We start from the raw sequence: 17882 nt of genomic DNA, 5'->3' as shown, positions 1-17882 counted from the left end.
GTAAAAATGCCATTTCTCTTCAAATTGTTCTACAGATTTAAAGCAATTTCAATTAAAATTGCTCCAGGATTTTTCTGTAGATATAGTCAAGTTGATTCTAAAATTTATATGGAAGGCCAAAGGAACTAAAAGAGCTAAAGCAATTTTGAAAAAAAAAAAAAAGGAAGTTGAGAAATCACAGTATTCAATTTTAAGGCTAATTTATAGTGACAGAAATCAGATCAGTGGTTTCCTGGGAATGGGGGCAGGCATACAGAAGGAAAGACACAAGGGACACAGGGAAGGTCTTGGAGTAGTGGATAGATTCATTATCTTATTTGAGGTGTTGGTTCCATGAATACACACACACACACACACACACACATATGTCAAACTTATCAAACTGTACACTTTAAATATGTAATATGTGTAGGTCAATTATAACTCAATAAAGCTATTTTTTCAAAAAAGTATTCTTTCCAAAGTGATACATTACTTTTACATCTACATCTAGGTGGCAGTTGGAACCATGCATTTTGACAAAATGTTTGATTCTTATCTTCTAGCAATGTTTTAGTTTGTAAAATAACATATAGGAAGAGTAATATGAAGATAGGCTGGCTTTGCAGCATTTAAAACATTTTTCTGCAGCATTTTTTATATGATTATGATGAAAATAAAAAGGAACATAATCACAATAAGTCATTGCCAGACTACTATTTATTAGTGTTTTGAAGCTTTAGGTATAGTAAGTATGGAATGCAGAGTAAATAACAGATACAGTTTCTTCTCCCTCCCCCAACTCCACCAGCAATTTACAAAGAATCAAGAAGCTTCGTTGATAGTTAAACACCCCTATATTTCTATAGTACCTTTGCAGAAGGCCTTATAGTAGGTTATCAAGACCACCTGTCACCCCTTGTTAGAAATGCTCTACCTTTTAAAAATTGTAAATAAAAATTTAATCCTGTTAATGTCATTGCTTCATGTTTTTGGTAACTAGATGGAAATTTTAGCTCCAGAATTTTCTAATTGTCTTCTACATTTCCTCCACTAGGAAGAGGATGTCACTCATCCTGTGTAAGGATAGGGAGGAATTCCTTTGACTCCTAGGCCAGTTATCTGTTAAAAAAAGAAAAGAGAGAAACTCTGATACAATGTAATTCACAAGTATTCTCCAAAAGCATTTTTATGATTCACAATAGTATATTTAGCCAACTATTATCCTTCTTTTATTTCCTATAATAAAAAAGAATTATTTGATTAGGTATTTATGGTCCAATCAATTATTCACATGATAATAATTCAACTAGCAACCATTTACAACTAGGATTGAAAACTGAATTATTACTATCTTCTTCCCATCTGTTTAGCAAGGGATTTCTACATTCCTTTTCAACTCAAGAGGTCTATAATTTTTACCAGTGTTTATTTCACTGCCAAAAAGTTAAGAACCTGAAAATATTCTTGTAACATCAAAGCAATCAACTAATCTTATCAGTGTGTTTTAAACACTGATTTTCTAAGCTTATTCTACTGATTTATAGAATTTAGACAAACACTACTGAAGCAAAAAATATTTTAAAGTACTGTCCAAAGTAAGCTAAACACATTGTCCTGGACTTCAGATAACTTAAGGTCTGTGGTGGCGGTGGTTTAGTCTCTAAGTTGTGTCCAATTCTGTTGACCCCATGGACTGTAGCCCGCCAGACTCCTCTGTCCATGGGATTTCCTAGGCAAGAATACTGGAATAGGTTGCCATTTCCTTCTCCAGGGGATCTTTCCAACTCAGGGATCTAATAGGGATCTTGAACCCATGTCTCTTGCATTTCAGGCAGATTCTTTACCACTGAGCCACCAGGAAAGCCTAACTTAAAGTCTAGAAAATCTAAATAAAATGTTTTTAAATCTAGCATGATGAGCTTAAAATGCCAAGTAGAATTGTGTTTGGAAAGTACGAAAAAGCACTAATCACTGAGTTACCTAACTGAAAATCTCCCACCTCACCCTCAAAATATAAGAGATAGCCAGATCACCTTGAAAATTCCACCAGCCTCAGGTTGCTGCAGAAGACCCTTGGAGTCCAACCCATCCCGGGCACAGGTCACGTACATTTCAGAGTAATCCTTCCCTCCGAAGCAGCATGAGGTTGTTTTATCAACAGGCAACTTCACAGTTTGGAGTCTTTTCCCTAGATCACCAAATATTTCATTCAGTCTAGCTCTAGCAAATCTCCAACTACATAACCTTTTGGGACCCCTTGTGGAGCAATAAGAAAGGTCAAAGAAGATTTGAAGGTCAATTCTCCCAGGAGTTTCACCTACCTTCCTTGACAATTTCTTTTGAGAAAAAAGATATACCTCTACAGATAAAGGAGTTCTGACCATAACATTTTGGGCTTTATCTTTGGCCTTTATTTACAAAATCATCCAACTGAGACCTTTGAATATATTTCTCTATAACTTCATTAGTAAGGAAGCTTCTCTGGCCCCTAGTGTCCGGTGTTTTCTAGACATTGTGGGAATTTATCATTTTGCTGTGGGCCTACCTGTCTCAGGATCCAAACGGATCACTCTTCCTCCATTGTAACAGGCCACCCAGAGCTTCCCCTCAACATCAATACACATTCCATCTGGGATTTGTTCTTCCTTCTCCAGCTTGTAAACACTTCTGCGGTTGGCTATGGTAAAAAAGAAAACAAACAAAAACAACACCAAACCACACTCACACATACACACACACACCCCAAAACCACAGGTCACTCACTAGTGAGCATCAAACAATGAGCAATCAAGTTGATTATAAATACTGATTACTTCCGCTTATCCAGGGTCTGACAAGTGGGTGCCACAGGCAGGATGATTCATGAGGATTCCTAACTCTAAAAAAGTTTAGAAACATGAGTGGGCATCCCTCAACGAAGGATTTTTCACTGCAGGATTTGAGGTGGATTTGCTCCCTTCAGTCTGCATACAGACACAGCTCTCTTAAGCTTTCAGAGGAGGAGAGAAAAAGGAAAGCAGAATTCTTAATAAAATACCAAAAGACCTTTTTGAGGCTTACCTGAACTGAAGCCCTGCCTGCCCACCTCAGATACACTTCAGTCTATGGTTAAACCTTTGCCGTTTTACTTCCAAAACTGCCTGTTTTGTGGAATTCCCTGGCTGTCCAGTGGTTAGGACTCCATGCTCTCACTGCCGAGGGCCTGGGTCCGATTTGCAAATAGTTCATGCACAAAAACTGGCAAGACGTGTAGGCTCTGTTTCGCCCGATTTCGCTCCAAAATCACCTTATTGAAACTAAATATTAGAAGGGCTTGTTTCTGAAAAAAGGGGGTATTTTGAAACCAGCTGGCTGGCCTTAAAGAAAATCATAATATACAAAATAAAACAAACATCAAAATTCATAGGAACTTTACACTATACAATCCAAGTCATTACAGTAATCAGATTGAGGTATAATGGAAGGAATGTTGAAACCATGTGTAAGTAAAATGAGTAAAAACAGTCATGAAATAGGGCACTACATATTTCAAAGCAAAACACCTATGCTGGAAATTTTCTGCTTAAATCTGCATGAGACTCTTAGGATATTTTTCAAGTCATTTTTATGATTGGTTTGCTCTTGTGGTCTGGCACCTTTCATGAAAGTTTCAAGCATGCCCTTTTAAATTCCTCCCAATAATTCCTTCCCTCCCAGCTTCCAACTATGGCTCATTTAGAGCCCAGTGGTAGAGTTGAACAATCTGTAACTACCTTTTTAATTTTTCCATTTTGAATGGTTGTTAATTTGTCTTTGAGTATTTTCCTTTAGTTAACTAAAGTACAAATAAGAAATATCAACCCCAAACTCTAATTTCCTGTTCTTTTGTCCCATTCGGCTGTATATTATTTGACTTTAAACACTGGCCGGCAGAACAGGATCCATTTTACAGTGAGCCTCTTTCTAGTGATGGTTGCAAGAAAAAAGATTGAGGACCTAGCCATCTTATGACAATTGTGGCCATACTTAGTTGAGAGCTAAAGCCATGAGAGCCATGGCTGAGACCCAGGGATTGAACCCAGGTCTCCTGCTGACAGCCATGGCTTGACTGGCAGCATAGTCAAGCCTGTGTAATCATTACAATATTGGAATTATAACATTGGGCAGTTCTTTGAAAAATAAGGACCTTTTCAAATGGATTAAGGGAGCAACAGCTGACTAGTCATAAGCACGTGAAAAAGATACCACGAAAAATAATGAAAAGGCACATACAGATCTTTCCCGTCTGCAGGTCATAGTCAAAGGCATCCACGGAGTAGGACAGGCTATCTATGTAATAGAAGATTTTGTGGTCCATAGACCAATCCAAACCATTGGAGATGTCCACCTGGTCAAAGTACTTTTCCACATGGTGGTCAGGAAAGAGGGAGTACAGGGACCCTTGGCGGCGCTCCAAAACTGCCGGAGCTGTTTCCTCAGCCATGGTACCTACAAAATCCAAAGAGCATGGAGCTCAGCCACACAGCATCCTGCCTGTGCACAGTGTCATCTCTCACCAGGGCTCCTTCCCCATGATGAAATCAAGGAAATGATGATACAGTCCCAATCTGGGTCCTATGCTTTTTTTTTTTTTAATGGCAACTACCTTGCTTGCCATGCTAATTAAAACTACCTGGAGAGGTTTTAGTTCAAGACATCTGCATCAACACATTTTCTCCCACTGAGCAAACTCTAGTATTAGTTGCTCAGTCATGTCCGACTCTTTGCGAACCCATGGACTGTAGCCCACCAGGCTCCTCCATCCATGGGATTTTCCAGGCAAGAATACTGGAGTGGGTTGCCATTTCCTCCTCTAGGGGATCTTCCCAACCCAGGGTCGAACCTGGGTCTTCTGTGTTGCCGACAGACTCTTTACTGTCTGAACCACCTAAGCAAACTCTAAGACCTGGACAAAATACACAGCGTAGTTTTTTGAGAACTCTGTGATGTAAGTCAGCTCAGAGAAGAACAGAGAATTTGAAGTATCACCTAACCAGCAGTGAGTTTTCAAGTTCTCCATTTTATCCTCCAGTGAGGGACTAAACACAGCACAGCACATGTCCTGGCCTGAACTCAACCCAGTCTGAAACGTGGAAGTGAGCGCTGTGGTGCAGGCAGAATGAGGTCCAAGAGAAACCTCCGAATCTGGCACAAGGAGCAGAAAACACTCCTGTGGCTCAGAGAGAGAGAGAGAGAGAGTAGAAGAAAACCCCCGCTTATATTCCACTCCCTTTTTTCCATTTTCTCATGCACCAGCCCCCAGGCAATTTTGCAGCTAGAGCAGCAAAGGGAGAGAGCCGTCAGCAACAGGAAACTACAGGAATCAAAGGTGCCGTTCCTCTCCATTTAGTGAAGCTTCAGGGACAAAAGGGCAGCTCAAATGCTGTTGCTTTCAGGTTCTCTCTCTCTCTCTCTCTCTCTCTGCCTGCCACTTGGCCCTGGAGGCAGAATAATCATAGAAGTGGGTGGTTTCTGGCTGGAGGAATGAAAAGGAGAGCTCCAGGAAGCTGGAAAGTACTAGAAGCTAGTGAAGCGGGATGATGCTCAGGAATGCAGTCTCATAAAGTTGTTTGTGATCTGCTTGTCCATGCATGGATCTGATTCTAATTAGCATACTAAAAGACTTGGAGAATGGAGCTAATGGATAGAACTCTTCTTTCTAATTCTCAGAGTGACCACTGAGTGGCACACTTAATGCCACCTAATAGAAAGCAGGTTGGAACTGGTGGGTGCATGTGTGCTCAGTCACTTCAGTTGTGTCCGACTCATTGCAACCCTATGGACTGTAGCCCGCCCGGCTCCTCTGTCCGTGGGATTCTCCAGGCAAGAATACCAGAATGGGTTGCCATGCCTTCCTCCAAGGGGTTTGATTGATTTCCTCCTCCAAGGAACTGATGCTTTTGAACTGTGGTGTTGGAGTAGACTCTTGAGAGTCCCTTGGACTGTAGGGAGATCAAACCAGTCCATCCTAAAGGATATCAGTCCTGAATATTCATTGGAAGGACTGATGCTGAAGCTGAAACTCCAATACTTTGGCCACCTGATGTGAAGAATTGATTCATTGGAAAAGACCCTGATGCTGGGAAAGATTGAGGGCAGGAGGAGAAGGAGATTACAGAGGATGAGATGGTTGGATGGCATGACTGACTCAATGGACATGAGTTTGAGCAAGTTCCGGGAGATGATGAAGGACAGGGAAGCCTGGAATGCTGCAGTCCATGGGGTTGCAAAGAGTTGGACACAACTGAGTGACTGAACTATGAACTGCCTCCAAGGGATCTTCCGGACCTAGGGATTGAACTCGAGTCTCTTAAGTCTCCTGCATTGGCAGGAGGGTTTTTTACCACTTGCGCCAACCTAGGAAGCCCTTTGAGAAGCTGAGTAAACCTCAACAGGATCAGTCCAAAGGAACCTATACTTAGACACATCGTAATCAAATTTCCAAAAACTTAGGTTAAATAGAAATCCTTAAGATTAATAAAAGAAAAATGACATACTACATATAGGAAAATGATGATTTCAATGACTGTTGATTTTTCATGAGAAACTGGAGGTCAGAAGGAAGTGATACATATTTAATTTGTCAACCTAGGTAGGATTCTATATTAAGTGAAAATACCCTTGAAGAATAGAGGAGAAATAAAGACATTCTCATGTGAAGTAAAACTAAGAGAATTCATAGCCAGCAGACTTGTTCTAAAAGAATTGCTAAAGGAAGTTCTTCAGATAGAAAGGAAATATTGAAAGAAAAAATACCAAAAGTAATATCAGGAATGAAGAAAGAGCTATAGAAATAGTAAATGTGAGACACGTGTACCCCAATGTTCATCGCAGCATTGTTTATAATAGCCAGGACATGGAAGCAACCTAGATGTCCATCAGAAGATGAATGGAAAAGAAAGCTGTGGTACATATACACAATGGAGTACTACTCAGCCATTAAAAAGAATACATTTGAATCAGTTCTAATGAGGTGGATGAAACTGGAGCCTATTATACAGAGTGAAGTAAGCCAGAAGGAAAAACACCAATACAGTATACTAATGCATATATATGGAATTTAGAAAGATGGTAGTGATAACCCTGTATGCAAGACAGCTAAAGAGACACAGATGTATAGAACAGTCTTTTGGACTATGTGGGAAAGGGAGAGGGTGGGATGATTTGGGGGAATGGCATTGAAACATGTATAATATCATATAAGAAACGAATCGCCAGTCCAGGTTTGATACAGGATCCTTGGGGCTGGTGCACTGGGATGACCCAGAGGGATGGTATGGGGAGGGAGGTGGGAGGGGGGTTCAGGATGGGGAACACATGTATGCCCGTGGTGGATTCATGTTGATGTGTGGCAGAACCAATACAGTATTGTAAAGTAATTAGCCTCCAATTAAAATAAGTAAATTTAAATTAAAAAAAAGAAATAGTAAATGTATGAGTAAATATAATAGAAAGCAAAAATTACATTTTTCTGATGGGATTTTTAATCTATGTATATAAAGACAACTATAACATAAGTGGGTGATTATCAACTGAAGTGGTAAAATATTGGTTCTAGATAGACTGAAAAATTAACTATATATTTGCAACCCTTTCAGGAGCCCTTAAAAAATTACACGGAAAGATATGATGAAAATCATAATAAATAAATTGAATTCTATAAAATACTCAAATAACCCAAAAGAAGGCAGGAAAAGGGAAACAGAATAACAAAAAAATACAGCAGGAAAGAAGAGAAAATAACAAAATGGTAGCTCTAAGTCAAAGTGTGTGCTTGTGTACTTAGTCGCTCAGCTGTGTCTGACTCTTTTGTGACCCCATGGACTGTAGCCTGCCAGGCTCCTCTGTCCATGGGATTCTCCAAGCACGAATACTGGAGTGGGTTGCCATTTCCAACTCCAGGTGATTTCCTCACCCAGGGATTGAACCTGCATCTCTTGCATCTCCAGCATCGGCAGGCAGGTTCTTTACCACTAGTGTCACTTGGGAAGCCCAAGATACATACTATGCAAATATTAACTTAAAAAACTGCAGAGGCTATGTTAATATCAGATAAGATATACTTAGAGCAAAGGAAGTTACCAGGGATAAATAGGAGTACTATATATTGTGAAAATGGTCACTTTACTAAGCCGACATAATAATCCTAAATGTTCATGCGCTTAACAACAGAGCTTTAAAATATACAAAGGAAAAGACAGAACTGAAGGGAGAAACAAATCCGTAAATCTGGCTGGAGATGTTGGCATCCCTTTCTCAATAATAAATCCATGTAGATAGAAAATCAGCAAAGAAATAGAAGAACTGAACACCATCATCCAACTGGACCTAAGTGACATTTATAGAGAACACTCCATTAACTCAAGTGCCCATGGACAATGCACTTAGATTTGAGTGTGATCTCTGGGGACAGAGTAGAATTTCACATAATGTAGAAACTGGAAAGCTCATTTATTGTGACATACTCCATCTGAAAGAAGAGTGACTTAGAGCAAAATGGACTGAAACTGGGAAGCCTGAATAGGAAGCTGGACAGGGTAAATCCTTCCTCCCTATTTTCTTGCTATAAGACAATTGGGCTTGTTTCGTTACTATTCAACTGCGCTCCCTCCCCAACTCATCTCTTTCTCCCACTACCTGCCTCACAGAAAGAGATGTCTGTAACATGAAAGGGGATCCCCCACTGCTTGGAAAGGGCTCTTCTTTAGTGGGAAACAACAACCTGGAGCCCTGGGTTATGCATCACTGTCTAGTAGTGAGACCCGACAGGTGAGAACATGGGTGTTGGGACACCTTCAGGGTACTACCCACCACTAAGAGACCCCATCCAGATTATCAGATGAGCTCACCCTTTTCTGGGCCAGGGACAGCTCTCAACACCTGCCGAAAGCTATGAACTCTCTGTAGAAAAAAGGTCTTCGATGCTATTGACAGATGCACACGACCAGTGTGTATACTCACACTGATGCCTACAACTTTATGTGGTCTCCAGAAGGCAAAGGTTAAGGACTGGGGACTGGGGACTCCAGGCTAAGAAATCAGGCCTCTGAGGACATTATAATTTTGTCTCACCAAATGCCACAGAGCTGTACACTTATAGCTAAGAGGGAGAGAGAAAATCAATTTCAACAGGAGGCAGGGTATCTGATCATATTTCTTCATCCCACAGTACTGGCTGAAGGGCTTCCAATGGACTATTAGCTTTAATCTTTCAACCTGTCTTGGACTAAATCTGTGGTTGTATAAAGTCCAGGTAGATGGGAAACTATTCACACCACCTGCTCAGATCTTACCTCCCTTCAATGTTGAAAGTGAATGAAGCCAGACAGCATGGCTGATGATGTGAGGGGCTGAGTGGGGAGTGGAAACAGCAGGCATTTAGAATCAATTTTGGCTAATTATTGGGCTTCCCTAGTAACTTAGACATAAAGAATCTGCCTGCAATGCAGGAGACCTGGGTTCAATCCCTGGGTCGGGAAGATCTCCTGGAAGAGGAAATAGCTACCCACTCTAGTATTCTTTCCTGGAGAATCCCATGGATGGAGGAGCCTGGTGGGCTACAGTTCAGGGGTTTGCAAGGAGTCTGACACAACTGAGCATCTAACACTTGGTTAACTATAGGGTTGTTATGTTGGGATGAAAATGAGAACTAAATATGAAATGCATTATTAACTTCAACACAGACTTAAAATTCATTTTAAGCTGTGTATAAGTCATTCTGCAGCCATCTTCTTAAAGATGGCTTCAAGCACAAATCATCAAGTAATGTAAAACCTAAGGGAGAAATTTTGATGAGGACCAGGATATTTGCTTGGACTTAAAATGTCTCCTCATGTTGTAGCCAGTCTCTAGGATGGCCCTGAATGATCCCTGACTCCCATTATTCACACCCTTGTCTAGTCCCCTCCATAATTATGTGGCCAATAGCACCCGGCAGAAGTGATGCTATGTTATTTCTGAGATTGCTTATAATAGGACTGTAGCTTCCATCTTGGGTGTTTTCCTTCTTTTTCTCTCTCCCTCCCTCCCTCTCATCACCAGATCTAGGGAAGCCAGGTCCTGAGCAATCTTATGGAGAGGCCCATGTAGTAAGAAATTGAAATCTCTTGCCAACTGCCATGTGAGTGAGCTTTGAAGCAGATCCTCCAGACCCCTTTAGAGACTCTAGCCTCCTCCAAAGCTATAGACCCAAACAACAACTTGACTGCAATTTCATGACATAGCCTTGAACCATCCAGCTAAGCCAGACTCAGGTTTTTGACCTTCAGAAGATAATAGATGTTTGTTATTTTAATGACTAAATTTCAGGGTAATTTGTTACACGGTAATATATCACTAACAAACCCTACAAGCTGCTTATAAATCTCAATTAAAAATAGTAACTATGCAGTAGAGAAATCTAAGACCTCAACTGGGTGATCAAAACTAATATCACTGATGGGGGGCAGATGTTACCCAGATGGGAACCCTGAGAAGGACAGAACTATGCAGTGATTCCAGCCATGAATGTATATATAGCATCAATCTAATCACAAGGAAGCATTAGACAAATGCAACAACATGAGGAATGTTCTATAAAAAAAAGAGGAGAGTTGGGTAGGACTGTAGTCTTCAAAAATGGCAATGTCATAAAAAAAAGAAAGGCTATGTTCTGTTCTAGATGAAAAAAGATGAAAGAGAAATGACAACTAAATGCAGTACATAATCCTAGACTGGATTCTGTACTAGAAGGAAAAATACTACTCTTAAAAACATTTTTATATAAAATGTTTATATAAACTACATAAATACTATATTATATAATTATATATTTTAATATATATAAATATACCATACATTTTATACAATATATTATATATTTAATAATAAACTATATTATACATAAATAATATATATGTAAAAAGGCTGGTGAATTTGGTGAATTGATAAAACTGGAATGTAGGCAGTGCATCAGATAAAATTGTTGTATAATGTTAAACTTCTTTGAATTGATTACTGTACTGTGGTTATATAAGAATATGTCATTTTTTTCTTGGGAAATTCACAGGGAAATATTTTAGAAGTAAAGATACATGATATATACAACTTACTTTCAAATGATCCTGGAGAAAAATGTTTATATGTACTAAGAACAGACAGAACAAAATGCTGTTAATAGGTGAGTCTAGGTAAGGGCTATCAGAGAAGGCAATGGCACCCCACTCCAATACTCTTGCCTGGAAAATCCCATGGACGGAGGAGCCTGGTAGGCTGCAGTCCATGGGGTTGCTACGAGTCAGATACGACTGAGCAACTTCACTTTCACTTTTCACTTTCATGCATTGGAGAAGGTAATGGCAACCCACTCCAGTGTTCTTGCCTTGAGAATCCCAGGGACAGGGGAGCCTGGTGGGCTGCCGTCTATGAGGTCCCACAGAGTTGGACACGACTGAAGTGACTTAGCAGCAGCAGCAGCAGGTAAAGGCTATATGGGTGTTGTTTGTGTTGTTCTTACTTTTTTTCCCGTAAATTTGAAATTATTTCCAATTTAAACAGCAATCACAGTTTGCTGCTGCTGCTGCTGCTGCTAAGTTGCTTCAGTTGTGTCCAACTCTGTGCGACCCCATAGACGGCAGCACACCAGGCTCCCGTCCCTGGGATTCTCCAGGCAAGAACACTGGAGTGGGTTGCCATTGCCTTCTCCAATGCATGAGAGTGAAAAGTGAAAGTGAAGTCGCTCAGTCGTGTCCGACTCTGTGCGACCCCATCCACAGCAGCCCACCAGGCTCCTCCGTCCATGAGATTTTCCAGGCAATAACCTTGTCTTAAAACTTATTTAAACTACAAAATACCATACAAATTTAGGTTGCCTCAGACAGCAATTGAAAGAAATATCTAAGAAGTTTTTCTCATGGGATTTTTTTTTTTTTTTTTTTTGGATACAAGTGACTTAAGTAATAAGAAAAGAGGAACCCAAGACCCATTATGGATACTTCTTTTACCACTGCAGCTGTGAGACTTTTATAAGTCATATTCTTCTGTTTTTTTTAAAGTCACTCAGTCATGTCTGACTCTGCTACCCCATGGACTGTAACCCTCCAGTCCCTTTTGTCCATGGGATTTCCCAGGCAAGAATACTGGAGTGGGTCGCCATGCCCTCCTCCAGATCTTCTCAACCCAGGGATCGAACCCTCAATCTCTTGTATCTCCTGCTTTGGTAGGGGGATTCTTTACCACTAAGCCACCTGGGAAGCTCCAAATCTCAGTAAGTAGGTGCTAAAAATAAACCATACCAGCAAAGTATCTCCCAGCGGGATCCACCTTCCCGTCATTGAATCGATTGTTTTTCTTCTCTTTATCTACTGTGGCCAAGACAACTGCTGACTGATCTTCCCAGTTCAAAGCACAGAACTTTGTTCCAACTGTGGCAACATAGCCTCCCGACTGGCGAAGGGCCACAGAGCTGACAGGGGCATCTGCAGAGGCAAAAGCAGCAGTCAGAAGGTAGCCAGCAGTCACACTGCAGCCATCACACTACCCCGCATCTCTAGGTGTGTGCAGCTCTTTGACAATAGGAGTGCTCCCTCCTTTCTGTTGAACAGTGAAGGCTACATAACCGAGTATATTCGTTGAGCATGAACTCTGTGTGCTGTTCTGCGCAGCAGGGATGGAAAGATGGATGAAATCCAGCTTCCAGCCTAGTGGGTGAAGCAGAGAAGTCAAACCACAGCAGTCACCATACACTGGGGCAGGCACCAAAGCAAGTTCAGAGGAGAGGTTCCTAAGGATGTGTGATAAGTGTGTGTGTGTGTGTGTACCAGGACAGTTGATACAGAAGTGATACTCAATTTGCCTGATCTTCAGGAAATTCAGAGACAAAAATTGTGTTTTGTTCTAGCAACAGGGTTTTGCACCATCTCTCTCTCCAAAAAAGGGCTTGTCTTGTTTTTCTTTTTAATTAGGACTTATCTTTTTTTAAGGGACATATTTTGTATACTTTTAACTGAAATTTTCTTTTCAAATCCTTTTTGGTAGTTAAGCATAGTGAAAAAAAAAAAGAAATGTAGATGCAGTGATTTAAAACTCACATTGTCCTTATAGTACTCTATTTTGTATATTTAAATTTTAGGTTTCCTGGGTTTAACATTTTTCCATGGAAACTTTTTTTTTTTTTTTTTTAAGTGGATAGATTGATTACTGTGGTGTGCTCAAGGGAAACAAAATGACAGAATTTACGGTGAAAACATTTTGCAAGCAGCTATTCTGTACAAGACGGTGCTTGGGAGCAGCTGGGTGTTTGGGAAAGGCTCTTAGCTAAAAGCCCTGCAAAGAAGTGGATTCCAGCTGTGAATTGTCCCAGGAAATGTGTGTGTGCCTGCTCAGTCATGTCCGACTCTTTGTGACTCCATGGACTGTAGCCCGCCAGGCTCCTCTGTCCACGGGATTCTCCAGGAAAGAATACTGGACTGGTTTGCCATTTCCTCTGCCAGGGGATCTTCCCAACTCAGGGATCGAACCTGCGTCTCTTAACATCTTCTGCATTGGCAGGTGGATTCTTTACCACCAGGTGGCGCTAGCGGATGCTTTACCATCTGGTGGTGCTAGCGGATTCTTTACCACCTGGTGGCGCTAGTGGTAAAGAATCTGCCTGCTAATGCAGGAGATGCAAGAGACTCGGGTTTGATCACTATGTTGGGAAGATCCAACATAGGGATGTTGGCGGAGGTAATGGCAAGTCACTCCAGTATTCTTGCCTGGAGAATCCCATGGACAGAGGAACCTGGCAGGCTACAGTCCATGGGGTCACCAAGAGTTGGGCACGACTGAGCACTCGCACACACATTCCACCTGGGAAGACTCTCAGGGAATGTGCAGGACACTATTAGGAGCGTCACATCCTCATCAGGGATCCCAACCTGTGGCCTGTGCTGTATTCTGTGCTTAGTCGCTCAGTCTGCTCAGTCCCAACCCAGGAATCAAACCGGGGTCTCCCGCATTGAGGGTGGATTCTTTATCAGTTGAGCTACCCGGTTAGCGTTTAAGCCCTTCGGAGGGTTTGAGTTTTTGTCTTTGTTTTGCAGATTAGGGGTAGGAATATATCCCTGGGCTTCCCTGATAGCTCAGTTGGTAAAGAATCCGCCTGCAATGCAGGAGACTCTGTTCAATTCCTGGGTTGGGAAGATCCGCTGGAGAAGGGATAGCCTACCCACTTCAGGATTCTTGGGCTTCACTTGTGGCTCAGCTGGTAAAGAATCCACCTGCAATGCAGGAGACCTGGCTTCGATCCCTGGGTTGGGAAGATCCCCTGGAGAAGGGAAAGGCTACCCTCTCCAATATTCTGGCCTGGAAAATTCCATGGACTGTATAGTCCATGGGGTTGCAAAGAGTCGGACACGACTGAGTGACTTTCACAATTCACATAAATCCTTAATATGTGCACCCTAGGAAAGGGAGACTAGAGAAGGTCGTGGGTCCCTCCCCCGACTCTGATCATAGCAGGTCATAGTCATTTTTGCCTTTAGCCACAGTCATGTCCCTGAGTGTATTAAAAGCTGTTCCCTCTCATTAAAAAGGAAAAAAGTCCCCAGTTTTGAATTGAGAGAGTGTCCTAAGGTCACAGGACCCTGGTATCTCTTTCCCACCAGCACAATAAAGAAAAGAAACTTATTACTTCTGAAGCCCATACCCTTGGGCCATAGAAGGTGATAAACCCCTCCTTGGGAAATCACAGGGCCATTAACAGGCACTTGAAACTCTCTTGTGAATCCCATTTAGAACAAGGAACAGATGGGGAGGGAGGTGGGAGGGGGGTTCAGGATTGGGAACACATGTACACCTGTGGCAGATTCGTGTTGATATATGGCAAAACCAATACAATATTGTCAAGTAATTAGCCTCTAATTAAAATAAATAAATTTAAATTAAAAAAATAAAAATAAAACCTTAAAAAAAAAACAAAAACGAACAGAAAGTCCCCGTTTATGCTAAGTCCAAAAGCTCTTCTTTGCACATTCAAAGAGAGGATATATCTGTTGTTTATTTGTTTGCAAACTAAGGCTTTGGACTGACCCAAGGTAGATAACCTTTGCTGTGCCACAAACCGGGTCTCCAACTTTCAATGCTGGTGTTTGAAGGTATTAAGGAAAGAGCCTACTTTCTTGGACTGTGACTCACCATCCCAAACAAGACCGGGAATGTGGCACAGCACCCACAGGGGAAGAAGAAAGTATCGACTCTCCAGATTTTACTCTTGGGTCAAAGTGGGGGATCCAGATAATACAATAGTTTTCAAGCATAAGCTTTAACAATCAAGTCCCAGAGGAAAAACACACTAAGTGACCGCCCCTCCCCAGGGAAGATCTGCTGTCTGGGCAGATCCAGGCCCATCCTTCATCCTTACCCACGGTCACTCGCTGCACTTGCTTGCTGAGAGAATCCCACCGGCAAACCTTTTTGGCAGGAATATCTACGAAGAGCAGAGAGTTGGACGCCTCCTCCCACACTGGAGACTCACCACAGTGGCAGTTCTCCCGCAAAACACACTCAATCTTAATGGAAGACATTGTCATGGGGGAGACCTACTGAAGGCAACAGAGATATGTTATCACATAGAGCAAATTCAGCAAAACACCTGACTTAAGACCCTGGTAAGATCCCAGTAGAGGCTGCTTTTAAAATCGGAACTGGAAAGGCTGGACACACTTTCTCCAGGTAAGAATAAAATATGCAATGTGGCAGGAGGAAATGCATAAAAAAGAAAAAAGAAGCCATAACACAAGACATCTTCAATCAACTTACCAGTGTTTTTTTTTCAAAGTTTCTGTAAAAAAGAGAACAAAAACAACACTCCAACATCCACACCTTGGCTCTAGCTGACCCCCAGAGAGAGCTGGCTAGTTGGACTAGGCAAGGCTGCTTTTATGCCAGCACCCAAGCCCCCAAGGCTGGTCAGGGGGCGGACAGTTCCCTCATTGGGCGTCTGAAGGTCACCTTCTTCTCTGCCCTTCAGATCCGCCCACGGTGTCGATTGCCTTCTCTCACTGCCCAAAGGCCAATCTTCCTTCTCTGCATTTTTAGAAATGCACTAAATACACTAAATTAGAACTAACATCCATTTTCTTTTTTTAAAATTGAAATACAGTTGACTTACAATGTTGTGTTAATTACTGCTGTACAAAAAAGTGATTGTTATACATATATATGTACATTCTTTTTTTTAATATATTATTTTCCATTATGGTTAATCTTAGGATATTGAATACAGTTCTCTGTGCTGTACAGTAGGGCCTTGTCTATCTATTCTATATATAAAAACTTACATCTGCTAACTCCAATGTCCCACTTCATCCCTCCTCCAAACCGTCCCCCTTGGTAACCACCAGTCTTTTCTCTATAACATTCATTTTCAAATTCAGACACCGGAAAAGGGGGAGAAAAGAACCTCTCTGGGATACCCTTGTAGGAAATGACAGGCCCTTAGCTATTCCTTGCTATCTAGGAAGGCACCCTGCCAGTTTGGCAAGGATTCTTGAACTCCACAGGCAGGAACATTCTATGCTGGGACTTTTAGGCCAGAGGCTATGACTGGTGAACTGGTAGAAGAAAAAGAAAAATTATTGGAAAAGAAAAAAATCCTTACTTAAGCAACTCATGTGGGAGAGGAAAGACAACTTTCCAGAGCCTTCTCTCTTTCCCAAACTCTGTCCTAATGATAATCAAAATTGCCTGCATCTTTATCCTTTTTCCTGACAGCTATCTGATTTGAAGTCAGTGGTTCCACACACAGATGGGCAAATTAATGACAGGGAAAAAAAAAGAAAAATAATCTTTGGTTTAATATTTCCATCTATAAACAGTTTTTTGTTTTTTTTTTTTTTTTAAAGAAACATACAGCTCAAATCGTTCTCACATACGGCCTGCCAGCACCGTAGCATCTCACTGGTTGTTCAAAATTGGCAGAGGTTCCAAAGGCCTTCCTGCTATCAATTTGAGATAAGGCCCAAGATCAGACGCGGGACTTTTGCAATCGCAACTTTCAGCCCCATGCTCCGTGGCGCAAGCTGGGTGATGCCAATGACCCCTTTCCGCTCAGGCTTCGGAGAGCAGGGTGTGAGAGGAGGCCATGGCCGTGAATGGGTGGCCCGCCCAGCGGGGACACGACGTCATATGGCCGCGCTGCGCGAGGCCATCTGTGCGGGCGAGGGGGCCTCGCCCCCGCGCACCCGCTGGCGGCGCGGCTGCGGCCTCGCGTGACCGCGGGAACGCTGAAGGTTGCGCCTGCCTAGTCCCCAGCCCCCGTCGGCCCCGTGGGGTGCGCAAGGGGCGCGGGGGTCTTCTTCCCCCGCTATCGGTCTTCTTCCCCCGCGATCGGTCTTCTCCCGGCCGCGCGGGTTTGTGGGTGGGGGCGGCTGTTGCCAGATGGTACCGCTCCAGGGAGGGGACCGGGAGGCCGGCCCGACCCGGGGAACTCACCAGGCTGATGACTAGCAGGAGGCTGGAGGTCAGGTGGACAGTCGCCTGGCCGGGGCTGCGGTTGGGGGTGGGGATCGGCTCCCTCCACGCCGTCCTCTACTCTTCGGCTGCAAGAATCTCGCAGAGCCGCCGGGGGCAGGGAGGTGGGGCAAAGGCTTGGGGCCCAGTGAACCCAAGCTTTGGAGTTTGGACGGATAGCTAAAGGTTATCTCTGACTTAACTGAAAAAAAGTTATTGAAATGCCTCGATGAGAGATTGGGTCGAGGGTCTGATTAAACACAAACAGGTTCAAAAGGAAAGTTCAAAGCGGTTAAACAAATCTTCAGTTTTCCTAGTGGAGAAGAGTCGGCAGGCTGGAGGCCAACTCTTGCAAAAACGGTGTTTTTTTTTGGTTGGGGAAGAGGAGAGGCTTTAGTTGATGTGAAGTGAAA

At 42.5% G+C, this 17882-nt stretch overlaps 1 protein-coding gene across 4 annotated transcripts; it reads right to left on the bottom strand.

Moving 5' to 3' along the window:
• Nucleotides 1-681: 681 nt before the first annotated feature.
• Nucleotides 682-17587, bottom strand: RGN (regucalcin). Of its 4 annotated transcripts, none has more exons than XM_005228066.4 (7): nt 17452-17587; nt 15380-15560; nt 12273-12455; nt 4234-4449; nt 2528-2659; nt 2016-2170; nt 682-1101 (listed from the first exon to the last, which is right to left on the bottom strand). In XM_005228066.4, exons 2-7 carry the CDS (start codon nt 15546-15548, stop codon nt 1051-1053), a joined length of 906 nt encoding a protein of 301 aa, XP_005228123.1. In that variant the 5' UTR covers nt 15549-15560; nt 17452-17587; the 3' UTR covers nt 682-1050. The 4 variants fall into 4 exon arrangements, with proteins under 4 accessions (XP_005228123.1, XP_005228122.1, XP_005228121.1 ...); XM_005228065.5 differs by having other exon boundaries at nt 15380-15557; nt 17452-17569; XM_005228064.5 differs by lacking the exon at nt 17452-17587 and adding an exon at nt 15778-15870 and having other exon boundaries at nt 15380-15557.
• Between the last annotated feature and the right edge of the window lie 295 nt (nt 17588-17882).

The sequence above is a fragment of the Bos taurus genome, chromosome X (assembly GCF_002263795.3).
Source record: "Bos taurus isolate L1 Dominette 01449 registration number 42190680 breed Hereford chromosome X, ARS-UCD2.0, whole genome shotgun sequence".
Lineage (NCBI taxonomy): Eukaryota > Metazoa > Chordata > Mammalia > Artiodactyla > Bovidae > Bos > Bos taurus.
Note: the sequence above shows the minus strand (reverse complement) of the source record. Positions and strands in the feature narration are given on the sequence as shown.

Coding starts and splice junctions, on each gene's coding strand:
- RGN (XM_005228064.5), bottom strand. CDS start 15,834: ATGTTGGAGTGTTGTTTTTGTTCTCTTTTTTACAGAAACTTTGAAAAA. Junction 4,450..12,272: donor CGCTGGGAGATACTTTGCTG/GTATGGTTTATT, acceptor TGGATTTTGTAG/GTACCATGGCTGAGGAAACA. Junction 2,660..4,233: donor CCTGCAGACGGGAAAGATCT/GTATGTGCCTTT, acceptor TTTTTACCATAG/CCAACCGCAGAAGTGTTTAC.